The following is a 16,760-nucleotide window of genomic DNA, read 5'->3' on the forward strand; positions in this document are numbered from 1 at the left end:
GGTCTGTTTTGCTCTGCCTCGCCCGAGCTGCATGCTCTGCTTTTCTGCGCAGTTTGACACTTTGACTAAGTGGTGCATAGGAAAGAAAAAAAAATAAGGTTAAAATAATCAAAAACATTTTCTGAGGAAAAAAAAACTATCTATTCATCTACCGATAGGCTTCTCTGATCGTTGGATTAAAATCCAATTGTTTGGAATCGTTCCTCTACGGTAGAAAATGTGAAATAAGATTGCAACATTTTACTTTACTGTTTAGGTCATTTTTTTCCCCCTCTGCAACATTGCAAATCTGACATATTTTTGGGTTGCAATATAACCGGCGATTTCACCTGCAAGACTGCGACCATCGACAGAATAGGCTACCGCCCCTCGCCGCCTGCTGGCACCGGCAGCTTGAACACTGACCCGAACCATCGGCGGCGGCTCCCGGTCGCCGTCCCCGTCGAAGACGGCCGCGTCGGGGACGAGGAAGTGGTAGAGGAGCTCGAGCATGTGCGCGTGCCTGGCGACGTCGGCCACGACGAGCTCGGCGGTCGTCTTGATCGGGGACACCTCCTTGATGAAGCGGTCGAGGACGGCGTGCAGCGCGCCGGCGGCGGCCTGCTCGGTGGGGTGGCGGAGCGCGAGGGCCTGGGAGAAGAGGAAGAGCGGGAGCTGGTTCTCGAGCCTCATGGCGTCGCGCACGGTGGCGTTGATCCAGTTGGTCGCCGAGGAGACCATGTCGGTGACCTCGTCGCGGTGGTAGCTCTCGAGGAAGTCGAGGAGGAAGCACGTGTCGATGGCCATCATCCATGCCAACGTCTGGTCGCTCAGTTCAAGGAACCTGCAGCGCCCAGCGCCCAGCAGATTCATCAGTAAGGCCTTATTTGGAATAGCTTTTTCAATGACATTACGAAAAGCTTCACTTAAGCTGCACCAAATAGATACTTTGAACTGGCTTTAGATGTTCTGTGAAGTCCATGTCAGCTTCCATCGGTAAGGTGGAACCATAAAACATGGTTTCAACCGGCTTACAGTTTGGCCAAATATTTTTAAAATGGTTCAACTTCATAGAAAAGCTTTACTTGAAACTGTACCAAATAGATATTTTAAACTAACTTTAGACGTTTTATAAAATCCATTTCAGCTTCTATTGGTAAGGTGGAGCTATAAAATATAGCTTCGACCGGCTTACAGTTTGGCCAAATATTTTTAAAACGGCTTCAGCATCATCAAAAAAGCTACTTCCAGAGCCATTTTAGAAGAAGCTGAAGCCATCCCAAATAGAACCTAGGAAAAAGATGAGTAACTTCACTTTTCGAAGCAAACCTTAATTAATCTTTGAGAAAATGAGCCTTCCAGGACCGGCCCAAAAGAGTAACTGGGCCGAATGCTCTCGTCAGTCTTGACCTTGATTATTAGGCCTAAATAAGTCTGTGAGTGGGAGAAGAAAGTAGGCTGATCATGTAATGGGCCTGGACCTGTGGTATGGCGCCCTCATCTGCTCCTGGGCCTGGAGCAGGCGCTGCACGAGGTCGTCGAACTTGCGGCCGTCGGCGAAGAGCTTCTCGGCGCGCTTGGCGGCGGCGAGCTTGTAGCGCTCCATGTCCCTCAGCTCGGGGCGGTTGCAGTGGTAGGGCCCCAGCGCGAAGTGCTGCGGCAGGTACGCCTCCGGCCGCGTGGCCCTGAGCACGCGCGGCACGTCGAACACCTTGGCCGCGGCGCCCAGCGCCTCCGCCGCCTCCCGCTCCAGGCTCCGCCGCACCCGGCTCAGCCACCGCTCCTCGTCGAAGTGCACGCCGGCGCTCGCCGGCCGACGACTGCACGAACCGCGCCCGCTCCTGCAGCTCCGACAGCGACATCCTCCGGGATCGAGAGCGATCTGGATCCCGATCGTCGTCGTTCTCCTCCTCTCCGATGATCCGATCTCGCAGGGAACTTTCGATTGCTTCGATGGCTTTGGCTATAGAGAAAATGAGAAATGGAGCAGGTTGGTGTGGCCAGCGAGCCCTGCCATGGGATGCGACGAGCTGCGGCTGCTGTAGTGCTGTATACTAGTCTGACGCTGAAGGCAAGTGGGTGGTTACGAGTTTGAAATCAAATTGGGTTTGATTAGACGCAGAGCGCGCGTGAGCGTGAAACATGCATGGATTGTAATTCTAACTAACGCGGGTCGTCGCCGAGTGAAGAGAAAGGTAAAGCAACAGCGGCTGGGGGCAGCAGGATGAACCTCGCTAGCTAGTTGTCAACGCAATGATGAACTTGTCATCTTCTGTGTGTGCGCGCGCTGTGTTCATATGCATGCATGCCGTGGTCAACATGGTAGTAATAGTAATTAATGAACTATTGATGATTGTGTTATGCTAATGTTGTATAAAGCCACGCAGACGTGGAGAGTTCGGGGATAATGGTAAACTAAAGAGTGCTAGGGTTGGACGATAATGATGAACTTTTTCGCGACCGTGTCTGAGCACGTGTTTCATCGAAAAGAGGAGAGGCAAAGACGACGACGATGAATGATGATTGATTAAGTAGAGTTTGAAAAGTACTTGGAATAAAGTTAACCTGACGGTTCTTTTGGATTAATCAGGGATGGATAATACATTAATTGACAGCTCTTGCATTGGGTGACGAAGAAACTGAAATAAACTGAAACCACTGTGAATACACATATAGGTAGTCCGACGATTTACCCCCGTTTGTTGTTTTTATTTTCTGCCACTTGCAGTCACCGGTTAATCATGCAAGTAGTTTACGTCAGAAAATACTGGCATCAGACGTAAACGAAGTTTAATAATAATAATAAAGATGTCGAAGAGAAGACAACGACTGCACTGCGGATGGTAGAGCTGAAAGTGATCGATTCCGCCGAGAGAAGATGAAACAATGAAACTAGCCCCAGCTGCCTGCTGGTGATGACGGAAAAGAAATATGTGGAACGCGAACTTATAATTTCGATTCTGTTACCCGTAATTTTTTTTTATTTTATTGTAATTCCTATAAACATGTTAACTAAGGCTCCGTTTGGATCCATGTGCTAATGAGTGAAAGTGCTAACTAACTCATCGAAACGGGAGTGCTAATCGGATGGACTAAATTTTAGCCAAGATTTAAAAATTTTAGCATAAGTGCTAGCATGTGCTAAAATATAGCACTCAACTTTAGCTCCTCCAAATAACGACCGTATAATTTTGATTCTGCTGTGATTCCCGTCATGCAGAAATAATTTAAGCTACACAAGCATGTGATCTCGACCTGCCCACTTTTCTGGACAGGAACAGAGTGTAGTGCAATGGACCGTGGGGGTCGATTTGATTCCTTTCGTGATTCGTCAGTTTGAACTATGGCAGGTTGATCAAGTGCAAATGCTAATAATCTATAAACATTATTTCAGCTCAGTATCATATACACTTGAGTAGTCCATGCTGATGTTTCCAACCTAAACATGTTTGGAGACGTCTATTTTGATGTGATGACTTTATTAGCTTATTTTCCTTTACAAGTAAATAATAAGTTCCACAAAACTGCTTATAGATTGGTCGAAGAACATAAAATTTGGTATTATTTAAGTGATCTTCAGCAGTGAACTATATATGTGTTTGTGTAAATTTTGTCGCAAAACAAATTTAGTCAATTCCAATTTTATTCAAAAACACAGATTTTGTTTAGTCAATTAGGGCGTCGTAGAATTTGTAGTCCCGCAATATCTAATAATCCTAAAATATATAGTTTCACAATAATCCTTGGTACCCTGCATTCCCGTTTCAAGTTATATATAGTTCACTTTTCACTTTGTCGAGTCAGAGACTGCTCTAGCTTTGATAAACCATGTGTTTAGAAAATTAAGTTTGTCCTAAGTCAAACTACCACTAAATTATTAGTCAAGAACGTAAAGAGTTAGATACTATGATTTAAGGTTTGTTCAGCAGCAGATGTATGTCCAGAGCAGTGGCGGAGCTACAGGGTGGTCCAGGTGGGCCGCGGCATACCCTAAGGCCCAGCCTACCAAGGACCACCCTAGTCCGCAGCGGCCCAGCTGGCCAGCCCACCAAGGAGGCAAACAGCACTGGAGGCAAGCAGTCACGAGTGCGCCAAGCTTCCAGTTCCAGCCGCCAGACGCCCTGCCAGTGCCCTACTGCCCAGACTCCAGAGCCCCAGCTCCCTGCCCCCAGACGGCAGACGCAGTTCCGAGCCGCCGCCGCCAGCCGCCGGGCGCAGGCGCCGCCGCTGGCCCACCGCCGTCCCGCCGCCGCAAAGCCGCAAAGGCCGTCGCTTGAGCAGGAGATCAAGCATCAAGGCTGTCCTGTCCCGCGGCCCCGGCCCCCGGCGTACTGCCGGCGTCCACATGACCACGTCGTCCCCACCTTGGCCGGTAAGCCCCCCCCCCCCCCCCCCAATTCGTTCTCTGTTTCTGTCAATTTGGTCTGCTGGTAGTCATTAGTCAATTTGACTATTTGAGTTAGGGTTTTTCACCCCACGAAGGCCGCATGTTTGTTTAAATGCTTGCAAGGACCAAGGAGGCACATTTCGATCTGGCGTCTAGTATGGGTTGAACTGCTAGCAGCTACATTCTTGGGCCAGTTTGGGTATGGAATATGGATGCGATAATCAACAAGCATATGAATATATCTCAATTTGTTACTATGCTGATATTTCTCCAAATGCTCACTTATGCCCTTTTTTCTCCAACAGTTTAAATTGGGCTAAAATTGATCTTCTGCATTTTAATACCAAATAAATGATTTTCACATGACATTGCATATGCCCAGTGCCATCAGTACATTCATGTTGTGCATGATACAGGCATACAGCTAGCCTATGGAAATCATCATATTCATGAAAACAGCTACCAAAAGATAATATTTTAGTTGTGCAGTACAAATGTGCTAAACCCTAACTTCGATTCCAATAGTTTGATTGTTTAATTTATAACATGATGTGGCCTTTTTTAATTAGTATAACGGCTTGATGGCTGATGCACTATGAATTTTGACATTTGATTGCAGAGTGATTGAATTATGAAGAGGGATGGAGATATTGTATCTCTTTTTCGAAAGCATGCAGCAAAGAGGCAAAATGTGAATCCTATGCCACCTCCGGAAGCAACTCAAGAATAAGAGAGAGTAATTGAAGAAAATGTGAATCCTATGCCACCTCCACCGCCACCACATCCGGAGGCAACTCAAGAGCAAGAGGAAGAGAGAGTAATTAAAGAAATTGTGAATCCTACGCCACCTCCACCGCCGCCACCGCTACCACCATCGGCTCCACCAACTTATGACGTGAGTCGTCTTCCAAATGATCCAGGTGAAAGACAACCTATTGCAAGTTTCCATGCTAATGATCATGATGCAATTCGAAGAGCATATATTCTTAGAGGTCCATTTCAGCCATATGCACATGAGTTCCCAAAAAGGTGGATTGGAGATAGAGAACGTCATTTCAATTTTGTGTGGTTTCACAATTTTCCTTGGGTTGAATATAGTGTCAAGAAAGATGTTGTGTTTTGCTTTGTATGCTACTTGTTCAAAAACAAAGAAAGTAAGGGAAAGGGAACTGATGCATTTACTGTGAAAGGTTGGAAAAACTGGAATATAGGAGAGAATGCACTTTTGAAACATGCACGTTCTAAGGCACATAAGGCAGCCCAAGAGAAATACTTTGGTTTTCTGAATCCTGATGCAGCAATTGATGATAAAATTGAGAAGTGGAGTACTGAGGATCGTTATCTGTATAAGAAAAGGCTGACTTATTCACTTTGATGTTTGAAGTTTCTTTTGCATCAAGGATTAGCATTCCGTGGACATGATGAAAGTGCAGAGTCTAGCAATAGAGGTAATTTCATTGAACTTTTGAAATTTGTTGCTGCACATAGTGAAGAGGTGAACAAGTATGTTCTAAACAATGCTCCAAGTAATTGCACTTTGACTAGCTGAATGATACAAAAACAGATTATTCAGTGTTGTGCCATAGAAACTAGAAAGAAAATAATTGGAGAACTTGGTGAAGAGCCCTTTGCAATTTTAGCAGATGAGTGTAGTGACATATCACATAAAGAACAACTAGCTCTTTGCTTGCGTTATGTTGATGCTTCGGGAAGGCCATGTGAGCACTTTCTTGGAGTTGCTCATGCAGATGATACTACCTCTTTGTCACTTAAAGATGCAATTGAAGCTTTACTTGTTAGTCATGGCTTGACTTTGACACGAATTCGTGGTCAAGGTTATGATGGGGCTAGCAACATGAGAGGAGATATTAAAGGGCTGAAAACATTGATTATGCAAGAGTCACCTTCTGCTTATTATATCCATTGCTTTGCACATCAACTCCAACTAGTTCTTGTTGCTGTTGCCAAGGGAAATAATGACTGTGTTTGGTTTTTTGATCAAGTGTCTCTCTTGCTGAATATTGTTGGAGTCTCTTGTAAGCGTCACGGCATGCTTCGAGATGCTAGGATTGAGAATCTTATGAAAGCACTTGATTGTGGTGAACTTGAAACTGGAAGTGGATTAAATCAAGAGATGGGGTTGGCTAGGCCCGGTGACACTCGGTGGAGCTCTCATTACAAAGCTGTATGCAACATCATTGCTATGTATCCTATAATCCGTGAAGTTCTTTTCACTCTTGGAGAGGATACTACTGTTAGAGCTGATTGGATAAAGATACATACCATGCTTGGTGCATTTGAGTCATTTGACTTTGTTTTTTGTTTACACTTAATGTTTACTATTCTTGGATACACAAATGATTTGTCAGAGTGTTTGCAAAGAAGGGAGCAAGATATTCTTAATGCAATCACACTTGTTAAAGCGGCAAAGAAAAGAATGGAACACTTAAGGAATCATGGTTGGGATCAATTTCTTGATAGGGTCATTTTATTTTGCAACAAGCATGGTGTCCAAGTTCCTGCTATGGAGGGTAATTATGTGCCTTTTGGAAGATCTGTTCGGTTTGTTCATGACCAAAATAATGATGACCACTTTAGAAGAGCAATATATATTGGGGTCATTGATCAAATTAGCATGGAGCTTGCTAGTCGGTTTGATGAAGTTAATATGGAGTTGCTTTCTTGTATGGCAGCCTTTGATCCTTCCAACTCATTTGCTTCATTTGATGCACAGAAGGTACGTAGACTAGCTGAGTTCTATCCTAATGACATATCAAGCACTGACTTGCTAAAACTGGACTTCCAACTTGACAATTTTATTGATGTCCTAAGAGAAGATGATGACTTCAAAGACCTACACAATCTTGTTGATCTCTCAGTTAAGCTTGTTGAAAAAAAAAAGATATAAGGTGTATGATGTTGTGTACTTGCTTCTCAAATTGGTATTGCTTTTACCGGTGGCAACAGCAAGTGTTGAAAGGGCATTCTCTGCATTGACTTTTGTGAAATCTAAATTGAGAAAAAGGATGGGTGATAGTCTTTTGGATGATTGTCTTCTCACATACATTGAGAAGGACTTTTTCTTTGAAGTGGATGAAGAAGACATAATTCAAACTTTCATGGACTTGAGGAAGCGTAGGCCAAATAAGAAGACATAGTCTTTTGGTATGTGTAAGGTTGTTTATGTATCGTTCGCACTTTCCTAGACCATATTTTATTCTAATGTGTGCAACTTTCGCACGTATTGTTGAATGCAAGACTTTATATGTTATTTACCGAATTTTTACTGAATTATTTACAAAACTATATATGCATTTTACTGAATTGCGTATGAAAATTTTGTTCCGGCATACCCAATATAAAAATCCTAGCTCCGCCACTGGTCCAGAGAAGAAAACAAGTATGGAGACGTCTAGCTATTCTCGTGTGACTTAATTATGTTCTTTGCTTGACTAAAGGTAGATACTTTTTCATGACATTCCAAAAAGTTAGGCAACCCGGCTATAGTAGTCGGAACGGGCGTGCGTGACTGCACACTTTTTCCGTGGCTGTGATCCAACCCAACCCGCAATACGCTGTCCATGTCCCCAAAAGTGTGTGCAAGCACAAGCAGCTTGAGTGTGACACTCCAATCTTTTTGTTTTTTCCACGTTGTTAAAAATTTCCGAATTTGGACGGAGTTCATGATCCGATCCATATGCTTCACAAGTATATATACTAGTGCGCTCGTCCCAGCTAGCCTTTCCGATCGATCCGCGGCATCTCCGGAGATGGACCATGGGATAGTACAAAATGTACAATGCACAGTTCGTCCGGATGGATCAGACCAGCAGTGCAGGCAGGCTTTTTTGAGCAAGTGGCGCGAATCATCGTGTAATCCATAATTGTTGCTTTTTGATTAGTTTATTTATAGATTGGATATAGATTCCGATTGTGCATGAGGCGTACATGTCCTCGTCATCGTGACCTGCGAACTATTAGATCTCCGATTTCGAATCCGCAGTTACAAAACCAGACATCCTACACATTTGAACTGTCGAAACCGTGCAAATTATATCCCCAAACCGAAACCATCCCGGTTTTAGACCATGTCAGCCAGCCCAACTATCCAATTTAGCTAGCCTACTTGCTGCTTTCGTTATCGCCTGCCACTCCGGCGGGGCGGCGCAGCGGCGGAGGAGACGGTGCCCGTTGCGCCGGAGATGGCAAGCAGCGGGAGCAGCAGGGACATGGCTAGCACCGCCACCGTGAGCGCACCGCCCGGGAGGGAGCCTGTTGACCCGGACGTGAGGCGCGCAATGGTGGTGATGGCGAGGAGCGCCGTCAGCGCGGGAGCCGCCAGCTAGCAAGTAGAGCTGCAACACCATCCGGTGCGCCGCCGCGCGGAACCGCTTCTCGTGCACGACCACCGCCGCGGCGGCCAGGTGTGCCGCGCACTGCAGCGCCAGGAACGCCGCCTCTAGGCGCGGCCCTTAGTGATGAGAAGATAGGATGAGCAGGATGCCGTAGAAGGTGGCGAGGACTATGGACGCCGCGAGCGCGACGACGAACCCGGAACCGACCCGCACTGCTCCATCCCCCCAGCATGAAGGGCCCCACGCACTCCAGCGGCGTGGCGTCCGATGACAGATCCATGAACTAGAGGTCGTTAAGATCCACAGCGGCATGCGCTGGGTCGAGCGCGTCGGATCTGGGTGCCGCTCCGAACCCCGCCGCCGCCATCGCGAGGCGCTCGAGCTCCCCGGAGATGTCGGAGTTGAAGCTAGAGTAGTCAGAGAAGTCCCGCGATAGCTCGAGCAGCTCTGTGGCGGACGCGTTGATGGCGGAGGATGACTTGGTGACGGCCGCTGGTGCGCGAGCCCTACAATGGCGGTGAGCGCGTTGAGGTGGAAGTTGATGACGGAGTCGGTGAGGTTCTCAATATTGCAGTCACCCACGTTGCCGCTACCGCCATCGCGTGGGGCCGGCAGGGAGCCCAGGACGGAGTCCAGCTGCAGCAGGGCGGAGCGGATGGTGCGCATGGAGCGGCCCGTGCGGCGCTGCGGCTTGGAGCGGAGGATGACCGAGCATTGTTAGCGCCACATCGGCTGGCTGACGTGGTTCAAAACCGGAGTAGTTTCAGTTCGGGGTGTAATTTCCACGGTTTCAACAGTTTGTAGGTGCAGGATGTGTGGTTTCATAATTACGGGTTCAAAATCGGACAATGGTACGAAAAACCGATTTTTCCCTTTCTTAAATTGCATGTACGTCGTACGCTGAATGGAAGAACTCTTCTGCCGGTGACTATCTGTCCTATCAGAAATTTAACTGCAAGTGACGGAAAAACAACACCCGCCAGACACAAGTCTCCTATCTCCCATTTCGTTTTTCAAGCAAGAACCCTGTTCATCATAATGGCTCCAACTAATGCTAATAGCTCGTCTTCGTCCTCGTCAACAATATCTACACATGCACGCCCATATATGCCCATTTTGTTGATTAGTCGTCCAGGTCTATACTAAATTACTTTTCTCTTTCTTTCTTTTTTTGCTTTATTTCTGCAAAATTGGGCTTCTTCCGATGGGATTGACCCCTAGAGATCAAAATCTAGTGGTGATGCACTGCTTTGCATTGCAATTGTCATCCCCGGGCCCCCTCCATGTCTGCTGTGTTTATCTGCTAAGCGCGCGCTCTCTCATCATTGTCATCGTCGTCGTCGTCATCAGTATAATATGATCATTAACCATTGATCGCATCATGATGACGCATATGCACACAAACAAATGCAATGGCATGTTCATCATTGCCCTGCCGCTTTCTTCACTCGGCGACGACGACCAGCTTTACAGTTCAGGCTTCGACGATTATCCTTCACATGCATGTTTCACGCTTACGCGGCGAGCCATGCCTAATCAATCTCTTTTACCTGCTCGTATGTCGTAACCACCCACTTGCTACTAGCAGCAGCTTATCGCATCCCATGGCGGGGCTCGCTGACCTAACCAACCGCCCAGCTGCTACGAGGCATTTCTCTATATAACCAGCCACTGTCGTCGAAGCAAACCGAGCAAACAAACAAGTGATCGAGCAGGAGATCCAGATCCAGATCAACTCTCGATCCCCAGCGATATTCGAGGATGTCGCTGTCGGAGCTGCAGGCGCGGGCGCGGTTCGTGCAGTCGTCGGCGGCGAGCGCCGGCGTGCACTTCGACGAGGAGCGGTGGCTGAGCCGGGTGCGGCGGAGCCTGGAGCGGGAGGCGGCGGAGGTGCTGGGCGCCGCGGCCAAGGTGTTCGACGTGCCGCGCGTGCTCAGGGCTACGCGGCCGGAGGCGTACCTCCCGCAGCACTTCGCGCTGGGGCCCTACCACTGCAACCGCCCCGAGCTGAGGGACATGGAGCGCTACAAGCTCGCCGCCGCCAAGCGCGCCGAGAAGCTCTTCGCCGACGGCCGCAAGTTCGACGACCTCGTGCAGCGCCTGCTCCAGGCCCAGGAGCAGATGAGGGCGCCATACCACAGGTCCAGGCCCATTTCATGATCAGCGTACTTTCTTCTCCCACTCACAGACTTATTTAGGCCTAATAATCAAGGTCAAGACCGACGAGAGCATTCGGCCCAGTTACTCTTTTGGGCCGGTCCTGGAAGGCTCATTTTCTCAGAGATTAATTAAGGTTTGCTTCGAAAAGTGAAGTTGCTCATCTTCCTGGATCTTATTTGGCATGGCTTCAGCTTCTTCTAAAATAGCTCTGATGGCTCTGGAAGTAGCTTCTAACGAAACTGAAGCCGTTTTAAAAATATTTGGCCAAACTGCTTGTTCTTGCGTAAGCCGGTCAAAGCCATGTTTTATGATTTCACCTTACCAATGGAAGCGGATATGGACTTCACAGAACATCTAAAGCCAGTTCAAAATATCTATTTGGTGCAGCTTCAAGTGAAGCTTTTCGTAAAGTCATTGAAAAAGCTATTCCAAATGAGGCCTTACAGATGAATCTGCTGGGCGCTGGGCGCTGCAGGTTCCTTGAGCTGAGCGACCAGACGTTGGCATGGATGATGGCCATCGACACGTGCTTCCTCCTCGACTTCCTCGAGAGCTACCACCGCGACGAGGTCACCGACATGGTCTCCTCGGCGACCAACTGGATCAACGCCACCGTGCGCGACGCCATGATGCTCGAGAACCAGCTCCCGCTCTTCCTCTTCTCCCAGGCCCTCGCGCTCCGCCACCCCACCGAGCAGGCCGCCGCCGGCGCGCTGCACGCCGTCCTCGACCGCTTCATCAAGGAGGTGTCCCCGATCAAGACGACCGCCGAGCTCGTCGTGGCCGACGTCGCCAGGCACGCGCACATGCTCGAGCTCCTCTACCACTTCCTCGTCCCCGACGCGTCCGTCTTCGACGGGGACGGCGACCGGGAGCCGCCGCCGATGGTGCCCGAGGAGTTCACCATCGACATGCTCGACCCTTCGCAGCAGCTCCCGGACTACGACAAGGTGAAGCAGGCGTGCGTGCAGGTGTCCAGCCTCGACGTGGCGCCGGTGCGGTTCCTCCGGAAGAACCTCATCACCCGGCCGATGAGCGTGGCGTCGAGCCTCCCGGGGAAGATCATGCGCAAGGTGCCGCTGCTGGCGGCGGTGGCGCCGCTGGTGACGAAGCTGATGGCGTCCACCGACGTGGAGGCGCGGCTCAAGGGCGTGAACCTGGGCGGCATCATCAACTCGCCGCTGGCGCAGGAGATCATGATCCCGTCGGTGTCGACGCTGGCGCGGTGGGGCGTCCGGTTCGCGCCGGCGCCCGAGGGCATCGCCGGGATCCGCTTCGACGCGGCGGCGGCGACGCTGAGCCTCCCGATCATCACGCTGGACGGAAACACGGAGGTGGTGCTGCGGAACCTGGTGGCGTACGAGGCCGTGGCCGTGCGCGGGCCGCTGGTGCTGGCGCGGTACACGGAGCTGATGAACGGCATCGTGGACACGCCCAGGGACGTGAGGATCCTGCGGCAGAGCGGCGTGGTGGTGAACCACCTCAAGAGCGACAGGGAGGCCGCCGACATGTGGAACGCCATGTGCCGGGCCACGCGCCTCGGCAGGGTGCCCCGCCTCGACGCCGCCATCCGGGAGGTGAACGCGCACCGGAGCCGGCGGGCGGCGGCGCGGGCGCAGAAGCTGCTCAGGAGGTACGTCTTCGGGTCGTGGAGGATCCTGACGCTGCTCGCCGCCGTCGTGCTGCTGCTCATGACGGCGTTGCAGACCTTCTGCTCCGTGTACCCGTGCAAGAGCTGGTTCGGGTCAGTGTTCAAGCTGCCGGTGCCAGCAGGTGGCGAGGGGCGGTAGCCTACTTTGTCGACGGTTTGCAGGATTATTGCAGGTGAAAATCGCCGGTTACATTGCAAAGTTTTCTGAAGTTTATAGTCAAGCTATCATCACATTTGTAGTAAGTGTACATTTGGATAAATGTCGAAACTGGTTGAGAAAATGGTACCTTGAATGAAAAGAAAGAGTACATTTGCAGTTGTCATGTAATTAATTAGATGGATCTTTTGGCATTGGTTGGGTCTCATTTTAAATTTTAGTAGTTTATAATTGGTTAAAATGATAAAATATGTCAATCGATCTCAAATTTGTATACCCGCAAAAAAAAATCTCAAATTTGTTACAGCAATCCTTTGGAGTCCGAAAATCTAATCCTAACCCCTGGGAAAGCTTAATCCTGACGGAGATAGAGGTGGAATATGTCAATGGAGCTAGGTAAAAATAAAGTGAAAGAAAAATTCCTCCCAATGGATTAAAACTCAATTTGCATTTGTCTATTGGGTATACGAAAAGACTTTCGTCTTTCTTTTGGTAGAAAGAAATGAGTTTTCCATTGAGCAAAAGATCGATTTCAACCGACCACTGGACAAGAATGTGATCACTAATTTTTTTTGAAACGAACCGGCAGGAGATCTACCCATTATAATTAAAAAGCCAGAAGCGCCTGGTGGGCCAAAGCACAAAAGCTGAAAAAGTCTGGAAAAAAAAGACAAACAACCTTAACAAACGCGAAAGAATTAAACAATGTTAACTAGAAGGCCCAAGTGCTTTGCACCAGCCAAGCTCCACATCGTTGCTTCATCCTTGATCTTGCTGATGATCGCTGGTGCTGGCGTCTCTCGTCGGTCAAAAATACGTGTGTTTCGTTCTTTCCAAATCTCCCAAATAGTTAGGATGATCAGTAATCGCACTCCACGCCGTGGCACGCCCGTCGTTGTAGCCATGGCCAACCACCAGGTGTGGACAGAGGAGGTTAGCTCCCAGAACATGGGTCGAAGTGTTGGCACTGCTAGCCAATCTGCCAGCTCTGCCCAGATGCGCTTGGTAACTCTACGGGCAACAAAGAGGTGTCTCCCTATCTCAGAATCTGATCACTATACGCTCCGTTTGGGAGCGCTCCACGCGAGAGCGGAGCCGGAACCGGAGTCGGAGTAGGAGCAGGCGAAGCTACAATACCTTTTGTGGCTCCGCTTGTGCGCCGTGCAAAAAGGCTCCGGTTCTCCGGATCGGGGGGCATAAGCGCTTCACCGATCAAGGAGCCGGAGCTGGAGTTACACCAAACGAGCTTTATTTTTATCTATCTATTGGATGAGAACACTATCTTGATCCATCTATTGGATAAAGAAACTCAAATTGTGGATCCAATTGTCCGTCCAGCAGCAGATGACACTATATTTTTACAATTACTTCAATTTGAATAAGTTTGTAAATAACATACATAATATTATTAAAATAAAAATTCAAAAAGATACCGGAGGAAAGTAACAACCATGCTCGATAATTCATACAGTAGTTCATAATTTAAAAATTACTCTGTAGTTTATAATGGATTAAAAGATCAAAATTTTAAATGTTAGTAGAGGTTTACAATGGACTAATAGATTAAATTTTTTTCAAAAGGTAAGATATTGGCTTGTGGGCTCCGTGCGGGTCTGTTGGGCTGATTTCTATGCCTCTCTACAATTTTTTTTCCTCGTACTTATCTAGTATTCCACCAGTTTTTCTTATTTGGGCCAAATGCGCTACCAGCCTCCAGGGCCCATCTGGCCTCACAAAACCGGTCACAGCTCTGCACTCTGCTAAAAAGAAAGCAGTTTCGCTTCAAAAGAAAAAGAAAAGAAAAGAAAACAGTTGCTCGAAAAAAAAAAGCAGAAGAAAAGAGATAAACGGATAGGACAGGCGTGAACCGCGCGACCCCGCGTTTCCCGCCCGTTGCGCCGCAGGCCGCAGCAACCTCCGCCCGCCGGCGGCCGCCCGCCATGGCCGCCACCACCGCCCACTACATGCCCGTGGTGCCGCACCGCCTTGCCCCGATGCGGCACAGCAGCAGCTGCTCGCCGTCGCTCCACCCGGCCTCCCGCCGCTCCGTCGCGGGGAGGCCGCCCGCCCAGCTCCAAGCGGCGCCGGCGAGGGGAGAGAGGGCGGCCGGGCTCACCGCGCGCGTCGCGTTCAACCCCTCCGGAGACTTCGACCTCTCCCTCTCCATGGACCAAGACGGTGATTTTTTTGCGCCTTCTCCCCTCAAATGTGATCCTCTGTGCCAGTACTAAACAAAGTGATGTGCAATTTTAGGTAAAAGCAATAAACTAATCGATCATATGACATGAACTGAGCACCGAATTAGATGATGGTTCTCGTTGTTCGTCGATGAACTGAATACTGAAAGGGCTAACCAGGAGCAGATTTATTCAGATTTCTGTGCGCAGTCATGTGGAATTGTGGATTCATGATTTAGGAACCACTGGAACAAGTCATGTACTTTGGATTTTTAAGGTCGTTTAGTTTGTATCAAGTTCCTGACAGCCATTCAGCCCAGACCCCAGAGGCTATGCACTGCCCGAGCAGCATTTGTCTCTGAGTTTGCCACTGGCTGCTCTCTTTTTCATGCATGACCTGGTCATTATTTCTAAGGATCAAGTGATCAACTATCATTTGATCTATCCACTCTTCACTTCCTGGCACTATAGTAAGTTCCTTGACATTTCTGCATTTGTTTGTGTTTTTGCTATAGATGCCCCGCAAGTCCAACCTCCGCCGCCGCCTACAGAAGGGCGCTTTGAAATCGTCCTCAACAAGGACATCATCCGGGCACTAGACCTGTCGCCTGTTCAAGAGGCACTCGGTGACTTGAGTTCCTTAACGGCAGGTGCACAACCATACCTGGAGCTACAACAACATGCCGCTAACTTCAGTTGCTACTCACCAATTTCATGCTCTGACAATAAGTTTATGCGCATCATTTAGCTGAGTCAAGAAACCTGCTGGACCGGACCGTTGGGTTCACCATAAACTACGAGAGAGAGGATGAGTACGACACGCGGGAGCTGTCAGAGTTCCCTGACATACGGCTATGGTTCGTGAGGCTTGATGCGGCTTACCCTTGGTTCCCGGTTGTGCTTGACTGGAGAGCCGGCGAGCTCGCCAGATATGCTGCGATGCTGGTCCCTCACCAGGTAACCAATCAGAGAAAAAGAAACTGTTTCTGAATAATCTGAATTTAACACATGTTGAACTGCAGATGAGCATGCGGCTCGGCGTCGTCTTCAATCCGGAGGCGCTGGAGCTGTTTGTGATGAAGAAGGCTTTTGCTGTCGACGCGTGGCTTAAGCAGCAGGACCATCCCAAGCCGAGGTTGAAGACGGCAGACATGGCCAGGATGCTCGGCTACGGTATAGGAGATGAGCTGTTCGACTTGATCGAGAAGCACCCTGTTCATCCTTCATAATTAAATTTACAACAATGAAAATAGGGGCCCGACATCTATGAGAAAAGAAAGGATCCAACAGGGAGTTAAATGCAACCATTTCAGCATACAGCCATACAGGATAATGAAGGCTGTTGTACAGAGATCAACATTTGTATGTTTTGTTCGAGGAGCTTTTTGATTCTGTCGTGTTGCTCATAGCGTTTTTTTTTTGCTATTGTACACTTGCTGCACTCAAGTAGCAGCAGGGTACCTGCAAACGAGGGCCGGTGCCCGTGCTCCTGCGACCGCGAGTCTCTCTATCTTGTTGTGATGTTGTCTCAGGTTTAGAAGCATCCAGTGTCACAAGCCTCTGCTAAAATCATTTACTACAGCAATGGAAAAAATATTCGTATAGATAAGTTATCTTTTTGAGGCAATTACAAATAATAATATACTACAGAAACCCATGACATGCGCCATTAAAATTAATGAATCATATAGGATTTACGCAACAAATGTTACAAATCATCATTGTTTTAGTAGTTGCATGCATGACATGGCGTCTCATCCATATATAGGCTCATAGTCAAAGCCTTCCAGGTAGGACACTCACATGAACCAGGAATGGCGCAGCGTTTCCCGCAGCGATGTCTGTCGAGCTCAAGAACCTGACAAACAAAGCCTGCTGCTGCTTAGCATTGGTC

At 48.7% G+C, this 16,760-nt stretch overlaps 3 protein-coding genes across 3 annotated transcripts; 2 read left to right on the forward strand and 1 right to left on the reverse strand.

Annotated features, from left to right (window-relative positions):
* Positions 1-238: 238 nt before the first annotated feature.
* Positions 239-9,387, reverse strand: LOC112896877. Its single transcript, XM_025964997.1, has 4 exons — positions 9,201-9,387; positions 8,731-8,837; positions 1,461-1,942; positions 239-823 (listed from the first exon to the last, which is right to left on the reverse strand). The coding sequence occupies exons 1-4, from the start codon at positions 9,385-9,387 to the stop codon at positions 253-255; spliced, it is 1,347 nt and encodes a 448-aa protein (XP_025820782.1). The 3' UTR covers positions 239-252.
* Positions 9,388-10,372: 985 nt separating this feature from the next.
* LOC112897425 (putative UPF0481 protein At3g02645) lies at positions 10,373-12,930 on the forward strand. The gene is made up of 2 exons (XM_025965715.1): positions 10,373-10,862; positions 11,357-12,930. Exons 1-2 carry the CDS (start codon positions 10,483-10,485, stop codon positions 12,669-12,671), a joined length of 1,695 nt encoding a protein of 564 aa, XP_025821500.1. The 5' UTR covers positions 10,373-10,482; the 3' UTR covers positions 12,672-12,930.
* A 1,562-nt stretch (positions 12,931-14,492) lies between these two features.
* On the forward strand, positions 14,493-16,261 carry LOC112897141 (protein CHLORORESPIRATORY REDUCTION 6, chloroplastic). The gene is made up of 4 exons (XM_025965354.1): positions 14,493-14,867; positions 15,382-15,516; positions 15,615-15,823; positions 15,889-16,261. Exons 1-4 carry the CDS (start codon positions 14,630-14,632, stop codon positions 16,093-16,095), a joined length of 789 nt encoding a protein of 262 aa, XP_025821139.1. The 5' UTR covers positions 14,493-14,629; the 3' UTR covers positions 16,096-16,261.
* The last annotated feature ends 499 nt before the right edge of the window (positions 16,262-16,760 follow it).

Source organism: Panicum hallii, chromosome 6 (genome assembly GCF_002211085.1).
Source record: "Panicum hallii strain FIL2 chromosome 6, PHallii_v3.1, whole genome shotgun sequence".
In the NCBI taxonomy this organism is placed as follows: domain Eukaryota; kingdom Viridiplantae; phylum Streptophyta; class Magnoliopsida; order Poales; family Poaceae; genus Panicum; species Panicum hallii.

Coding starts and splice junctions, on each gene's coding strand:
- LOC112896877 (XM_025964997.1), bottom strand. CDS start 9,387: ATGCGCACCATCCGCTCCGCCCTGCTGCAGCTGGACTCCGTCCTGGGC. Junction 8,838..9,200: donor GCACCAGCGGCCGTCACCAA/GTCATCCTCCGC, acceptor CTCATCACTAAG/GGCCGCGCCTAGAGGCGGCG. Junction 1,943..8,730: donor GCGCGGCGGCGCACCGGATG/GTGTTGCAGCTC, acceptor TTTTCTCTATAG/CCAAAGCCATCGAAGCAATC.
- LOC112897425 (XM_025965715.1), top strand. CDS start 10,483: ATGTCGCTGTCGGAGCTGCAGGCGCGGGCGCGGTTCGTGCAGTCGTCG. Junction 10,863..11,356: donor ATGAGGGCGCCATACCACAG/GTCCAGGCCCAT, acceptor TGGGCGCTGCAG/GTTCCTTGAGCTGAGCGACC.
- LOC112897141 (XM_025965354.1), top strand. CDS start 14,630: ATGGCCGCCACCACCGCCCACTACATGCCCGTGGTGCCGCACCGCCTT. Junction 14,868..15,381: donor CCTCTCCATGGACCAAGACG/GTGATTTTTTTG, acceptor TTTTTGCTATAG/ATGCCCCGCAAGTCCAACCT. Junction 15,517..15,614: donor CTTGAGTTCCTTAACGGCAG/GTGCACAACCAT, acceptor CGCATCATTTAG/CTGAGTCAAGAAACCTGCTG.